The sequence below is a fragment of the Pleurodeles waltl genome, chromosome 4_2, assembly GCF_031143425.1.
Source record: "Pleurodeles waltl isolate 20211129_DDA chromosome 4_2, aPleWal1.hap1.20221129, whole genome shotgun sequence".
NCBI classification, from domain to species: Eukaryota; Metazoa; Chordata; class Amphibia; order Caudata; family Salamandridae; genus Pleurodeles; species Pleurodeles waltl.
In genome coordinates this window covers 463280941-463297312 of record NC_090443.1, presented here as the reverse complement: position 1 = coordinate 463297312, position 16372 = coordinate 463280941, and the positions used below count along the sequence as shown (strand labels likewise).

At 46.6% G+C, this 16372-nt stretch overlaps 1 protein-coding gene across 1 annotated transcript in view; it reads right to left on the bottom strand.

Annotated features, from left to right (window-relative positions):
* The window catches only part of RDH8 (retinol dehydrogenase 8), a 172297-nt gene that overhangs the window by 82144 nt on the left and 73781 nt on the right, over nt 1-16372 (bottom strand). Inside the window, exon 3 of the mRNA XM_069231787.1 lies at nt 1562-1741. Coding sequence (XP_069087888.1) covers nt 1562-1741 — 180 coding nt within the window. The remainder of the gene's footprint in view (nt 1-1561; nt 1742-16372) is intronic.

Genomic DNA, 16372 nt, shown 5'->3' with positions numbered 1-16372 from the left:
ACTAGTGGTAAAGTGCCCAGAGTAACAAAAACAGCAACAACAGAGTCCAGCTCACATCAACAACCTGGGAAACAGAGGGAAAACATTAAGGGAGACCACGCCAAGGATGAAAAGTCAAACAGGTCTGGTTCACAAACTGCACTTTGTAGTATATTTTGTAGTACTACAAAACATACTACAAAATGCACTACAAATTTTTCCCTATACTTATATGTGCAGAGTTTTGTGCTCCAATTGAAGAGTCTCAGCACATGTAAGACCAGATTGTAGTAGTAAATGTGTGAGGGACACAGGGAAGTGGGCAGAAAAAGGGGCAGATTTACCACTAAAGGGCATGGAACTAAGGATGTTTAAGATGGGTTTAGGAGGGAGAGAGGGGTTTAAGGCGGGACGTCAACCAACCACACCAGTGTTCACCAATTTCATTAGTCTACGGGAGGAGATTTGTAACTTAGGGGCTGATTTAAGAAAAGTGGCACTGTACCCAGTGCAGCGCCACTTTCCTTGCACCCCTTAGTGCCCCCCTACCACCATGTGTGTGCCATATTTAAAGTATGATGCGCCATGGAGTAGGGTGGGGCAGTAGTGCCAGAATTCCTGATCCTATTGATGTACTCTGCAGGAGTAGCGCCAAAATATTGGCACTACTCCTGCAGAGTACTTAGGGGCCATTGTATTCAATGGCATGTTCCCTTTTAATGCCTGCTCAGAGCAGGTGTTAAAAGTGCCGAAAAAAATGGCTCAAGGAAATCTAAGATTTCCTTGTGCCATTTTTTCAGTCCCCCTAATGCAGGCATAATGTGGCACAAGGGTTTTCAAATGTATGCATTGCACCACTTTGTAAGTATGGCACATGTAAAAAGGCACTTTAGTGCCACCTTAGCGTAAAAAAAAAGCCGTTATGGCAGCTCTAAGGTGGTGCTAGGGCCTGTTAAATCAGGCTCTTAGACTTCAATAGTAAGTTTACACTTAGAGTTTGTGAATACCAAATGTAGTAACCTTACTCAAAAGTGTAACTTACCCTTGTGAATCAGGCCCTCTGAATTGTAACTGTAAATGTAAAGGAATCTATATCACTGTTTCCTAATTTCAATATTAACTGCGCGTTAAGTAATTTTTTTCCACCTGTAATGCCAGATTTAACTACATGTGTAATGTGAGTGTAGCTGCTCGTGCAATTTAAAATCTAATCTGACATATTATTCAAGTTTTAAATGTAAGTACCTTTTGTTTTATTTCAAGTATTAAACATATTTTCAAGAAAGGCATTATCTTTTAAACTCTGTCTCGGGATAGAACTTGTTTAATCCAGTGACTGTGCCTGGCATTTCATTTTTCTACAGGCTGTTTATTTCACACAATAATGGTTGGCTAACCAGCTAATGTTTGTTGACTAGAGACTACCAAATTCATTCTTGCCCCAACCTCAGTAAAACTGGCCTATTATTGATGTAAGCATCCCAGAATTGGTAATGAACACAATTTGGTGATTGTGTTAACATTATGACAGAGTATCACAGGATTGTTCACTTAAAAGAAAGAACACACAGAGTTATTTTACCTTGCAGCCCCATCACACTGCTGATGACTACAATGTGGCCAGCCCGCCTCCTTTTCATGTCTGGAAGCACTGCCTTAATCATCCGCACTGCTCCGAAGAAGTTGGTCTCAAAGACTTTCCTCATGTCATCCATGCTGATGCTTTCTATTGGTCCAATCTGCCCAATACCTGCGTTGTTCACTGCAACCAAATGGTAAGGGTTAAATGTCTTTGTTTTATATGACTTACATTTGTGTGTAAGACATTCTACTCAGTAGCAAGGCTCCTGCCCAAGAACCTTGTTCTCAGATAAACATGACATGAAGAAAGACTAATAAAAGCTCTGCCGGAATGTGGGATAATAATTGGGAAGGGAGAACTTTACTAACTTAATAAGCAAATCCTGGTTAAATCTCTGTGAAACTCTATTCAACCACTGTGGTGCCATGGCAGAGGCAGTAGACACTTTCACAGAAAATTGTGTGTAATTTCAAACAGTGCCAACAGGTTTAAACTCAAGAAACCAACAACATAACATTCCCAAACCAATTTAGGAAAGTAGAGAAAAATATAATGAGCTACTGGACATGAATACATAAAAAGCTTAGAAAGAGTAAAGCACATTCAAAAAATATCCATTTGTTCTTGACTGGGACCATTGTGCAATGTAGGCTTACTGCAGTAGAACACACCCAGCGGAGGTCATTTTGGTGAAAGCTGCTACCGTCTGGCTTAGACTATTTTTTGGGAGTTAGACTCAACCAGTGGGACAAGGTTCAAGGCAGAAGCTGGTAAGGTCTCCTCAAGGTCAGATACATCATCATCAAGCTCTCACTAATGTTGTTGGTTTTGACACCATAGGTTCTGGACTGGACAAAGCTGAATTCTGTAGCCACCTAAATCATGTCACTGCAGGGATGGAGTTGCTGCCACACCCTGGAATTAGTCACTTTTTGGTTCTCAAAATCCACCAACAGGAAGACTGAAAGCTGTAGAAAAGTATGGCTCTGCAAGCCAGGGTACTATTGCTGAAAATCCTGCTCAACCCACTTTCATTGCTGCTGAGTGTGATAAACCTGCTCTTCATACCCACCTTGGATATGACTTAACTTGACAAATCTCAGCACCTTGTCCCAGTCCTCCAGAGGTGGATACAATGTCCAAATTCTCCCCAGTTGCTGGAAAACCTTGTCTTGCCCCTGAAGTAGTTCAGAGGTGCTCAGGGCTGAGGTCTAGGCATGTGGTCCTTCTCTAGTGCTCCTTGATCAGCTGAGCTTTCTGTGAACAAGGAGTCCTTCTAGCTTTGTATCCCTGGAGCAAGCAAACAGGAGGGCAGCATACAGACTCCCAAGGGGCACTTCCAGTCCCTTAATGCCATCAGGAGTCATGAGTACTTGAGTCTTCTCTCTTTCAGAACAGTCCTCTTCTTCAGGTATTGACTTCCGAGGTCCAGGAATGTTCTAACGGTGTGCCGGAGAGGTGCCAATTCTATCCCATGTTGACTTTGTCACCCTATGCCAATCCACGTTTGTAGCACTTCCTACTTGATTCATTGCTAAAAAATCCCAGAAGCCGTAAATCCAAAATGGCAAACAGCTTCTTTGATCAGAAGGGCCTTTTGCTTTCCCTAAACCACTCCTCTATTTAGATTAGATTTCTTCTATCTGGAAACCTGAAGAAATGGTTTCTCCTCCTGCTGGAAGTGAATCCAGAGCGCAAATTAGGGTCCAGGAATTAATGTGTGCATATCTTGCCATACCCATTTGTCATCTCTTAGTCACAAAAGCTACTGTGTAGGATGACCTTTGTACTGCCAGCTGTTTCGGCACCACTTCTAGATTGGTACTTCCTGTTAAGTGGCCAGTTATTCACAACACTGCAGCCTTTCTGTGCCCAAAGGCCAAGGTTTTGCCATCTTGAAAGCAGAGTCGGACTCATGTCAGGGATGTCTATTGGCATTTGAAGGTGAAATGGGTGTCAAAACTGGAACTAAGCCAGGTTTTGCTTATGCAATGCGAAGTACATTTTCATAAGTTACTTTTCACTAAAGTTATCAAAACCTGATTTTACTATGACAAAGATTTTCAATACTGAGTGGAAATTAACTTTAAATTATACTTCTAGCATTTTTACAAATTGATTTAGAAATTAAGAGTTTTAATTTTACTCATAAGTGTTCATGGAGAATCGGGCTAAATCTATGCAGTGAAAATAGCTTTTGTAAATGTAGTCAATGTGAGGGCACACTATTAAAATAAGTAGTATGCCACTTTTTTATTATTGAACACTCAGGCTTGTAAGCTTTTGAGGTACAATTTATGGGTGAGTTTTCCTTTCCATTAGTTACTGAGGTGCTTTAACAATGCAGCAGACCTAGAACACAAGCACAGCCTTATAGTTTATATAGTTTAGCTATACATATATGGGTGGTGTAAATATGCACTTCAGAACATACATGACATTTAACTTCGATGCCCCTGGTGCAGTTGCTGCACCATCTTCCATTGCCTTACAGGACAGTTAAATAGACCAGCTGGGTGAAAAAACTGATTTCATTTTATGGGCTGGAGCTCACGCAATGTGGCAATGAATGGCAGTGTCAGAGGTCATAATACCAGGAAATGTAGGATCTAGAAAAAGGTGAAAAATCTGGAATGACTATGTAGAAAAGGCAACGCTGCTACAATGTCTTTCTTAAAGATTTTCAAACAGAAGTACCCATTCCAAAATAAACATGCTGGTAGTCATTGTGTAGGACAACAGAACATATAATAATAACAACAAAATAAGTGCAATCAAGGAGGTAATTCTTCAAGGAATTTCAATAAACAATTGCAATACGTCAGCATCTAAAATGTGCAACTACACATTCAACTTCTCAATCCATGTAGACTACATTTTGAAAGACTATGTACATATTAAAATCATATGAATTTCAATTCAATTTAATATTTGTCAAAACCAAACACAGTTGTGTTCAATCGTTTCTAAAAGAAGAGGTATGTTTTTAGCACAAAGCACATGCATGCCCTATGTGAAAAGAGTCTTATACTGCGCAGCATACGGAATCCTGCAAATAATATTTTATTTTACAATAATCCATTTATTTTCCTTATGTATTTGTTCATGATTGAACTATTAATGCTAAGGAACAAGAATTAGAATGCACATCGACAGTTTGGTTTGTGGATTAATCAAGTCATATCATGTTCAAGAGAGTCTGTTTAGGGATATGGAGGCTGATCCTGTTGATTCTAAACAAGAAGGAATATTTAAATGAATGCTTTAAATACTACACCAAAGAAATGATGCCACATAGGTAAATTAACTACTTGTTCTTTGCACAATAATGGCTCAACTACACCAATCAACTACACACACACAAACAAAAGGAGTGGATGATTGTTAGGGAAAATATCATATTCAAGAGTGGATTGGTACATATGTCCCTCACATTACTGGACATTATAAGACTCTTTTTATCCGTTGGATATATATGTGTTATGTGTTAAAAAGATACTCCTTTTGTACAAATGATTGAATGCAAGTGTGTTTGTTGTTTTTGACTAATGTTAAATTGAATATAAATTCATATTTTTTTCATATGCCTTCTTTCAGTAGTCGATTTATTCTAGATGTATTCTTAAGTTGAATGTACAGTTACTGGTGTGGGTGTAACTTGTGTAATTCAGTGCAGCATTATTACTTAGAACTACCTGAGAATTCCGCGAGATTATGCTTAACTAAGCGAGAAGACTAAATCAGCATTTAGCAATTTTGTTTTTGCAAAAATGACTCCTCACATTCCAAATAGGCACAAAAGTGCATTAAGATATAGCACTAAATGCAACAAAGCACGAATAGCATGCACAAGCAGCTCTTGAGGTAGGATTTTTACCCAACTTACCCATGTCATTCAATGCTATTTTCTGATCGCAAAATGACCCCCTTGCATCCAAAATGGGCACAAGAAGGCATTTTGTGCTAAGAAATAGCACAATATCTGCTGTTGAGGTAGAATGTTCCCACAACTTACTCCCAGCATCTAGTGCTATTTTCTTAGCACAAATGCATCTTTGCATTCAGAACGGAGGTTCAGACTGGCACGCAGGATAGAGGCTGCATTTGTGAATGTCACAAATTATCTTGGAATGCTTCTGGATAAAGGATGCTCTACACCAATACTTTATTACGCCTGTTGGTGGCATTCAACACTATCTCTCAGTCCCTTCTTATAAATATCCCCTTTTTCAGAAGGTCATGTGTTCTCAAGTAGTTATCTGGTTAGGCTTCTTTCGTAGAGAACCCAATTGATCTTCTTTCCCCTTTTAAATTTCCCTTTAAATAACTGATATGCAATATTCCTCAAGGCTTTTCCACGAGTCCCACTCTGTTCAATATCTATATATCTCCTCTTTCTCTACTTATCTGAAAATTTAGACTAAATATACTACCCTAAGCCGATCACACTTAAATAATTCTATAGATCTCTGGCAATCACAATCTAGCTGAGTCCAACGTTCACTTCTCTTTGACTGCTGTCACGGTTTGGATGCACAACAACTGCCTATAATTAAAAAATAATAAAACAGATGTTTTACTATTTGGTCCCTCCATAGGACTATGCCTGAGCCCTCTTACCCCCATAGAATCTGCAAAACTTCTGGACAGCAGCTTGAAGGGCAACTGTCCTCCAGCAAGCGAATCACTCAAGGGTCTAAATTGTGCCTTATTCTTTTGGGAATTCCCACCTCTGCTGTCCTTATCTGTTATGGAGCTAACCACTCCATTATTACATCTAAACTTGATTACTGTAACTCTGTCCATCTTGGTCTCCATTACTGCCTCCTCCTTCATTCTTAACCTCCCTGCTATTTCTCCTGTATCCTTCCATCTGCCCAGTCCTTATTGACTGCCCATTAAAAAGTGAATTACGTTCAAGGCTGCGAGTCTGGTTAATGGAGCTCTTCTTAATCTTGCTGCAACTCACCTGAGGAAGAAAGTCAAACCTAACTCTCCTCAGCGTTCTCTTTGGTGTCACTCTTCCAAACTTGTCATGGTCCCTCGCATCAAAAAGGCAGGAGGTCCTTCTCCTATCTGGCTGCTAAACTTTGGAACAACTTTCTAATTGACCTGAAGTCTATCATCTGCCCCATTTAATTCAAGAAAAAGCTTAAAATTGTTGTATTTCTTAGCAGCCATAGGTTTCTGTGACTATCTAATTGTCTTGCAGTTTTCCGCAGTTCCTACTCCCCTTCTGCAGTGCAACACTTTCCAGGGTATTTGTTGCACCCCATAGAACTTTAAAACATGACATGACACCATAACATTGTTCAAAACAACTTTCCACAGAGAGGAAATTACATTATGATTACAGACACAAGTCAATCAGGAGCAACTTGTCACAAATGGTACTCGTTAATATACAGTGCTTGACTTGTGAAAGAGTGAGTGCGGACCAAAGCACTTCTGAAAAGCCTGTGGTTAGTGCTATTAAATGTTGCCACACTGAAATCCAAGGCTGTGTAGTCTTGAATCTACCCCAAGCATTTTTAATCCACTACTAGGCACTGCCTGCTTCTTAGTCTCACTCTTGCAGGTTCCTGCCTTCTCCCTTTGTGACAGGACTTCCCCTTTCTCTTTATGGTTTGTGTGTTTTTTTTTTTTATCTCTGTAAATTTCCAGTGAGGAACAATAAGACCCAGTCCCCAAATAAGGGTGTCAGTGGGCCATACTGGCAACCATCAACTCGAATTAGGCACTGTTGTTATTAGGAAGAAGATCCTATACTATTATGATAGTTTTGTCTGAAAATAAAATGGTTTATTTATCAACCACGTGTCCATTCAACCTTATGTAAAACACTGAAAATATATATTTTTTTATCAGGCACACTGGTGACTTGCATATTACACACACAGTTGTCTGTTTCAAACACACAAACTTGAAGAGCTACCAAACCAGCTTGGCCTAAATGCAAAATGAAAAATAGCCCCTGCCCCACCTAACAACACCATCTGTGAGCCATATTTATGATACAGCACACCATGGCGGTCGTTAGTCTAATTGCGCCAGGATTATTGACACTATTGTGGCCCTTTCCTCCACTAGCGTCAAAAAATTTGCCATTAGTGGAGCAAACTGCAAGGAGGCTCAGAGGTTAATATGGGTGCGTCATTTTAACGCCTGTTCTGAGCAGGTGTTAAAAATTATGTAAAAAAAACATTTTTGCTGGCCTCCTAATGCCGGAACACCCCCCCTTGCATACATTATGCCGGACACAGGCATAATGTGGTGCAAGGGGTCGCAAAGCATGCATGCACCACTTTGTAAATATTGTGCAGTGAAAATTGCCTCCTGATTTGCATATGGCTGGGTCCAAACTGGGGTGGCATGGTGAGCAAAAAAACGATGGATTAAACCCAGATCTGTGACTGGGGGTGAGTGTCTGACAATGTTCAGCATTCCGTCCATCACTTGTTGTTTTTGCTTTGTCGCCCGAAGTGGGAAGGGTATACCCAGACGTGGGTCCCGTGCTTCCCATGCCACTGGATTCAAGCTAGCTTGGCTGATGAGGGGTGAAACCCCAAAACCGGTCCCAGGATGCTTGTTTCCGGTCCAGTGAGGACCTGGCTTGGCAGTTCGGGCTGGACTGTTCCCATGAGGAACAGGGTCAAGACTGATTTGCATATGGCTGGGTCCAAACTGGGGTGGCATGGTGAGCAAAAAAACGATGGATTAAACCCAGATCTGTGACTGGGGGTGAGTGTCTGACAATGTTCAGCATTCCGTCCATCACTTGTTGTTTTTGCTTTGTCGCCCGAAGTGGGAAGGGTATACCCAGACGTGGGTCCTGTGCTTCCCATGCCACTGGATTCAAGCTAGCCTGGCTGATGAGGGGTGAAACCCCGAAACCGGTCCCAGGATGCTTGTTTCCGGTCCAGTGAGGACCTGGCTTGGCAGTTCGGGCTGGACTGTTCCCATGAGGAACAGGGTCAAGACTGATTTGCATATGGCTGGGTCCAAACTGGGGTGGCATGGTGAGCAAAAAAACGATGGATTAAACCCAGATCTGTGACTGGGGGTGAGTGTCTGACAATGTTCAGCATTCCGTCCATCACTTGTTGTTTTTGCTTTGTCGCCCTAAGTGGGAAGGGTATACCCAGACGTGGGTCCTGTGCTTCCCATGCCACTGGATTCAAGCTAGCCTGGCTGATGAGGGGTGAAACCCCGAAACCGGTCCCAGGATGCTTGTTTCCGGTCCAGTGAGGACCTGGCTTGGCAGTTCGGGCTGGACTGTTCCCATGAGGAACAGGGTCAAGACTGATTTGCATATGGCTGGGTCCAAACTGGGGTGGCATGGTGAGCAAAAAAACGATGGATTAAACCCAGATCTGTGACTGGGGGTGAGTGTCTGACAATGTTCAGCATTCCGTCCATCACTTGTTGTTTTTGCTTTGTCGCCCTAAGTGGGAAGGGTATACCCAGACGTGGGTCCCGTGCTTCCCATGCCACTGGATTCAAGCTAGCCTGGCTGATGAGGGGTGAAACCCCGAAACCGGTCCCAGGATGCTTGTTTCCGGTCCAGTGAGGACCTGGCTTGGCAGTTCGGGCTGGACTGTTCCCATGAGGAACAGGGTCAAGACTGATTTGCATATGGCTAGGTCATATGGCTAGGTCCAAACTGGGGTGGCATGGTGAGCAAAAAAACGATGGATTAAACCCAGATCTGTGACTGGGGGTGAGTGTCTGACAATGTTCAGCATTCCGTCCATCACTTGTTGTTTTTGCTTTGTCGCCCTAAGTGGGAAGGGTATACCCAGACGTGGGTCCCGTGCTTCCCATGCCACTGGATTCAAGCTAGCCTGGCTGATGAGGGGTGAAACCCCGAAACCGGTCCCAGGATGCTTGTTTCCGGTCCAGTGAGGACCTGGCTTGGCAGTTCGGGCTGGACTGTTCCCATGAGCATTCCGTCCATCACTTGTTGTTTTTGCTTAGTCTTGAATCTACCCCAAGCATTTTTAATCCACTATTAGGCACTGCCTGCTTCTTAGTCTCACTCTTGCAGGTTCCTGCCTTCTCCCTTTGTGACAGGACTTCCCCTTTCTCTTTATGGTTTGTGTGTTTTTTTTTTTATCTCTGTAAATTTCCAGTGAGGAACAATAAGACCCAGTCCCCAAATAAGGGTGTCAGTGGGCCATACTGGCAACCATCAACTCGAATTAGGCACTGTTGTTATTAGGAAGAAGATCCTATACTATTATGATAGTTTTGTCTGAAAATAAAATGGTTTATTTATCAACCACGTGTCCATTCAACCTTATGTAAAACACTGAAAATATATATTTTTTTATCAGGCACACTGGTGACTTGCATATTACACACACAGTTGTCTGTTTCAAACACACAAACTTGAAGAGCTACCAAACCGTTCCGTCCATCACTTGTTGTTTTTGCTTTGTCGCCCTAAGTGGGAAGGGTATACCCAGACGTGGGTCCCGTGCTTCCCATGCCACTGGATTCAAGCTAGCCTGGCTGATGAGGGGTGAAACCCCGAAACCGGTCCCAGGATGCTTGTTTCCGGTCCAGTGAGGACCTGGCTTGGCAGTTCGGGCTGGACTGTTCCCATGAGGAACAGGGTCAAGACTGATTTGCATATGGCTGGGTCCAAACTGGGGTGGCATGGTGAGCAAAAAAACGATGGATTAAACCCAGATCTGTGACTGGGGGTGAGTGTCTGACAATGTTCAGCATTCCGTCCATCACTTGTTGATTTTGCTTTGTCGCCCTAAGTGGGAAGGGTATACCCAGACGTGGGTCCCGTGCTTCCCATGCCACTGGATTCAAGCTAGCCTGGCTGATGAGGGGTGAAACCCCGAAACCGGTCCCAGGATGCTTGTTTCCGGTCCAGTGAGGACCTGGCTTGGCAGTTCGGGCTGGACTGTTCCCATGAGGAACAGGGTCAAGACTGATTTGGATATGGCTGGGTCCAAACTGGGGTGGCATGGTGAGCAAAAAAACGATGGATTAAACCCAGATCTGTGACTGGGGGTGAGTGTCTGACAATGCTCAGCATTCCGTCCATCACTTGTTGTTTTTGCTTTGTCGCCCTAAGTGGGAAGGGTATACCCAGACGTGGGTCCCGTGCTTCCCATGCCACTGGATTCAAGCTAGCCTGGCTGATGAGGGGTGAAACCCCGAAACCGGTCCCAGGATGCTTGTTTCCGGTCCAGTGAGGACCTGGCTTGGCAGTTCGGGCTGGACTGTTCCCATGAGGAACAGGGTCAAGACTGATTTGCATATGGCTGGGTCCAAACTGGGGTGGCATGGTGAGCAAAAAAACGATGGATTAAACCCAGATCTGTGACTGGGGGTGAGTGTCTGACAATGTTCAGCATTCCGTCCATCACTTGTTGTTTTTGCTTTGTCGCCCTAAGTGGGAAGGGTATACCCAGACGTGGGTCCCGTGCTTCCCATGCCACTGGATTCAAGCTAGCCTGGCTGATGAGGGGTGAAACCCCGAAACCGGTCCCAGGATGCTTGTTTCCGGTCCAGTGAGGACCTGGCTTGGCAGTTCGGGCTGGACTGTTCCCATGAGGAACAGGGTCAAGACTGATTTGCATATGGCTGGGTCCAAACTGGGGTGGCATGGTGAGCAAAAAAACGATGGATTAAACCCAGATCTGTGACTGGGGGTGAGTGTCTGACAATGTTCAGCATTCCGTCCATCACTTGTTGTTTTTGCTTTGTCGCCCTAAGTGGGAAGGGTATACCCAGACGTGGGTCCCGTGCTTCCCATGCCACTGGATTCAAGCTAGCCTGGCTGATGAGGGGTGAAACCCCGAAACCGGTCCCAGGATGCTTGTTTCCGGTCCAGTGAGGACCTGGCTTGGCAGTTCAGGCTGGACTGTTCCCATGAGGAACAGGGTCAAGACTGATTTGCATATGGCTGGGTCCAAACTGGGGTGGCATGGTGAGCAAAAAAACGATGGATTAAACCCAGATCTGTGACTGGGGGTGAGTGTCTGACAATGTTCAGCATTCCGTCCATCACTTGTTGTTTTTGCTTTGTCGCCCTAAGTGGGAAGGGTATACCCAGACGTGGGTCCCGTGCTTCCCATGCCACTGGATTCAAGCTAGCCTGGCTGATGAGGGGTGAAACCCCGAAACCGGTCCCAGGATGCTTGTTTCCGGTCCAGTGAGGACCTGGCTTGGCAGTTCGGGCTGGACTGTTCCCATGAGGAACAGGGTCAAGACTGATTTGCATATGGCTAGGTCCAAACTGGGGTGGCATGGTGAGCAAAAAAACGATGGATTAAACCCAGATCTGTGACTGGGGGTGAGTGTCTGACAATGTTCAGCATTCCGTCCATTACTTGTTGTTTTTGCTTTGTCGCCCTAAGTGGGAAGGGTATACCCAGACGTGGGTCCCGTGCTTCCCATGCCACTGGATTCAAGCTAGCCTGGCTGATGAGGGGTGAAACCCCGAAACCGGTCCCAGGATGCTTGTTTCCGGTCCAGTGAGGACCTGGCTTGGCAGTTCGGGCTGGACTGTTCCCATGAGGAACAGGGTCAAGACTGATTTGCATATGGCTGGGTCCAAACTGGGGTGGCATGGTGAGCAAAAAAACGATGGATTAAACCCAGATCTGTGACTGGGGGTGAGTGTCTGACAATGTTCAGCATTCCGTCCATCACTTGTTGTTTTTGCTTTGTCGCCCTAAGTGGGAAGGGTATACCCAGACGTGGGTCCCGTGCTTCCCATGCCACTGGATTCAAGCTAGCCTGGCTGATGAGGGGTGAAACCCGGAAACCGGTCCCAGGATGCTTGTTTCCGGTCCAGTGAGGACCTGGCTTGGCAGTTCGGGCTGGACTGTTCCCATGAGGAACAGGGTCAAGACTGATTTGCATATGGCTGGGTCCAAACTGGGGTGGCATGGTGAGCAAAAAAACGATGGATTAAACCCAGATCTGTGACTGGGGGTGAGTGTCTGACAATGTTCAGCATTCCGTCCATCACTTGTTGTTTTTGCTTTGTCGCCCTAAGTGGGAAGGGTATACCCAGACGTGGGTCCCGTGCTTCCCATGCCACTGGATTCAAGCTAGCCTGGCTGATGAGGGGTGAAACCCCGAAACCGGTCCCAGGATGCTTGTTTCCGGTCCAGTGAGGACCTGGCTTGGCAGTTCGGGCTGGACTGTTCCCATGAGGAACAGGGTCAAGACTGATTTGCATATGGCTGGGTCCAAACTGGGGTGGCATGGTGAGCAAAAAAACGATGGATTAAACCCAGATCTGTGACTGGGGGTGAGTGTCTGACAATGTTCAGCATTCCGTCCATCACTTGTTGTTTTTGCTTTGTCGCCCTAAGTGGGAAGGGTATACCCAGACATGGGTCCCGTGCTTCCCATGCCACTGGATTCAAGCTAGCCTGGCTGATGAGGGGTGAAACCCCGAAACCGGTCCCAGGATGCTTGTTTCCGGTCCAGTGAGGACCTGGCTTGGCAGTTCGGGCTGGACTGTTCCCATGAGGAACAGGGTCAAGACTGATTTGCATATGGCTGGGTCCAAACTGGGGTGGCATGGTGAGCAAAAAAACGATGGATTAAACCCAGATCTGTGACTGGGGGTGAGTGTCTGACAATGTTCAGCATTCCGTCCATCACTTGTTGTTTTTGCTTTGTCGCCCTAAGTGGGAAGGGTATACCCAGACGTGGGTCCCGTGCTTCCCATGCCACTGGATTCAAGCTAGCCTGGCTGATGAGGGGTGAAACCCCGAAACCGGTCCCAGGATGCTTGTTTCCGGTCCAGTGAGGACCTGGCTTGGCAGTTCGGGCTGGACTGTTCCCATGAGGAACAGGGTCAAGACTGATTTGGATATGGCTGGGTCCAAACTGGGGTGGCATGGTGAGCAAAAAAACGATGAATTAAACCCAGATCTGTGACTGGGGCTGAGTGTCTGACAATGCTCAGCATTCCGTCCATCACTTGTTGTTTTTGCTTTGTCGCCCTAAGTGGGAAGGGTATACCCAGACGTGGGTCCCGTGCTTCCCATGCCACTGGATTCAAGCTAGCCTGGCTGATGAGGGGTGAAACCCCGAAACCGGTCCCAGGATGCTTGTTTCCGGTCCAGTGAGGACCTGGCTTGGCAGTTCGGGCTGGACTGTTCCCATGAGGAACAGGGTCAAGACTGATTTGCATATGGCTGGGTCCAAACTGGGGTGGCATGGTGAGCAAAAAAACGATGGATTAAACCCAGATCTGTGACTGGGGGTGAGTGTCTGACAATGTTCAGCATTCCGTCCATCACTTGTTGTTTTTGCTTTGTCGCCCTAAGTGGGAAGGGTATACCCCGACGTGGGTCCCGTGCTTCCCATGCCACTGGATTCAAGCTAGCCTGGCTGATGAGGGGTGAAACCCCGAAACCGGTCCCAGGATGCTTGTTTCCGGTCCAGTGAGGACCTGGCTTGGCAGTTCGGGCTGGACTGTTCCCATGAGGAACAGGGTCAAGACTGATTTGCATATGGCTGGGTCCAAACTGGGGTGGCATGGTGAGCAAAAAAACGATGGATTAAACCCAGATCTGTGACTAGGGGTGAGTGTCTGACAATGTTCAGCATTCCGTCCATCACTTGTTGTTTTTGCTTTGTCGCCCTAAGTGGGAAGGGTATACCCAGACGTGGGTCCCGTGCTTCCCATGCCACTGGATTCAAGCTAGCCTGGCTGATGAGGGGTGAAACCCCGAAACCGGTCCCAGGATGCTTGTTTCCGGTCCAGTGAGGACCTGGCTTGGCAGTTCGGGCTGGACTGTTCCCATGAGGAACAGGGTCAAGACTGATTTGCATATGGCTGGGTCCAAACTGGGGTGGCATGGTGAGCAAAAAAACGATGGATTAAACCCAGATCTGTGACTGGGGGTGAGTGTCTGACAATGTTCAGCATTCCGTCCATCACTTGTTGTTTTTGCTTTGTCGCCCTAAGTGGGAAGGGTATACCCAGACGTGGGTCCCGTGCTTCCCATGCCACTGGATTCAAGCTAGCCTGGCTGATGAGGGGTGAAACCCGGAAACCGGTCCCAGGATGCTTGTTTCCGGTCCAGTGAGGACCTGGCTTGGCAGTTCGGGCTGGACTGTTCCCATGAGGAACAGGGTCAAGACTGATTTGCATATGGCTGGGTCCAAACTGGGGTGGCATGGTGAGCAAAAAAACGATGGATTAAACCCAGATCTGTGACTGGGGGTGAGTGTCTGACAATGTTCAGCATTCCGTCCATCACTTGTTGTTTTTGCTTTGTCGCCCTAAGTGGGAAGGGTATACCCAGACGTGGGTCCCGTGCTTCCCATGCCACTGGATTCAAGCTAGCCTGGCTGATGAGGGGTGAAACCCCGAAACCGGTCCCAGGATGCTTGTTTCCGGTCCAGTGAGGACCTGGCTTGGCAGTTCGGGCTGGACTGTTCCCATGAGGAACAGGGTCAAGACTGATTTGCATATGGCTGGGTCCAAACTGGGGTGGCATGGTGAGCAAAAAAACGATGGATTAAACCCAGATCTGTGACTGGGGGTGAGTGTCTGACAATGTTCAGCATTCCGTCCATCACTTGTTGTTTTTGCTTTGTCGCCCTAAGTGGGAAGGGTATACCCAGACATGGGTCCCGTGCTTCCCATGCCACTGGATTCAAGCTAGCCTGGCTGATGAGGGGTGAAACCCCGAAACCAGTCCCAGGATGCTTGTTTCCGGTCCAGTGAGGACCTGGCTTGGCAGTTCGGGCTGGACTGTTCCCATGAGGAACAGGGTCAAGACTGATTTGCATATGGCTGGGTCCAAACTGGGGTGGCATGGTGAGCAAAAAAACGATGGATTAAACCCAGATCTGTGACTGGGGGTGAGTGTCTGACAATGTTCAGCATTCCGTCCATCACTTGTTGTTTTTGCTTTGTCGCCCTAAGTGGGAAGGGTATACCCAGACGTGGGTCCCGTGCTTCCCATGCCACTGGATTCAAGCTAGCCTGGCTGATGAGGGGTGAAACCCCGAAACCGGTCCCAGGATGCTTGTTTCCGGTCCAGTGAGGACCTGGCTTGGCAGTTCGGGCTGGACTGTTCCCATGAGGAACAGGGTCAAGACTGATTTGGATATGGCTGGGTCCAAACTGGGGTGGCATGGTGAGCAAAAAAACGATGAATTAAACCCAGATCTGTGACTGGGGCTGAGTGTCTGACAATGCTCAGCATTCCGTCCATCACTTGTTGTTTTTGCTTTGTCGCCCTAAGTGGGAAGGGTATACCCAGACGTGGGTCCCGTGCTTCCCATGCCACTGGATTCAAGCTAGCCTGGCTGATGAGGGGTGAAACCCCGAAACCGGTCCCAGGATGCTTGTTTCCGGTCCAGTGAGGACCTGGCTTGGCAGTTCGGGCTGGACTGTTCCCATGAGGAACAGGGTCAAGACTGATTTGCATATGGCTGGGTCCAAACTGGGGTGGCATGGTGAGCAAAAAAACGATGGATTAAACCCAGATCTGTGACTGGGGGTGAGTGTCTGACAATGTTCAGCATTCCGTCCATCACTTGTTGTTTTTGCTTTGTCGCCCTAAGTGGGAAGGGTATACCCAGACGTGGGTCCCGTGCTTCCCATGCCACTGGATTCAAGCTAGCCTGGCTGATGAGGGGTGAAACCCCGAAACCGGTCCCAGGATGCTTGTTTCCGGTCCAGTGAGGACCTGGCTTGGCAGTTCGGGCTGGACTGTTCCCATGAGGAACAGGGTCAAGACTGATTTGCATATGGCTGGGTCCAAACTGGGGTGGCATGGTGAGCAAAAAAACGATGGATTAAACCCA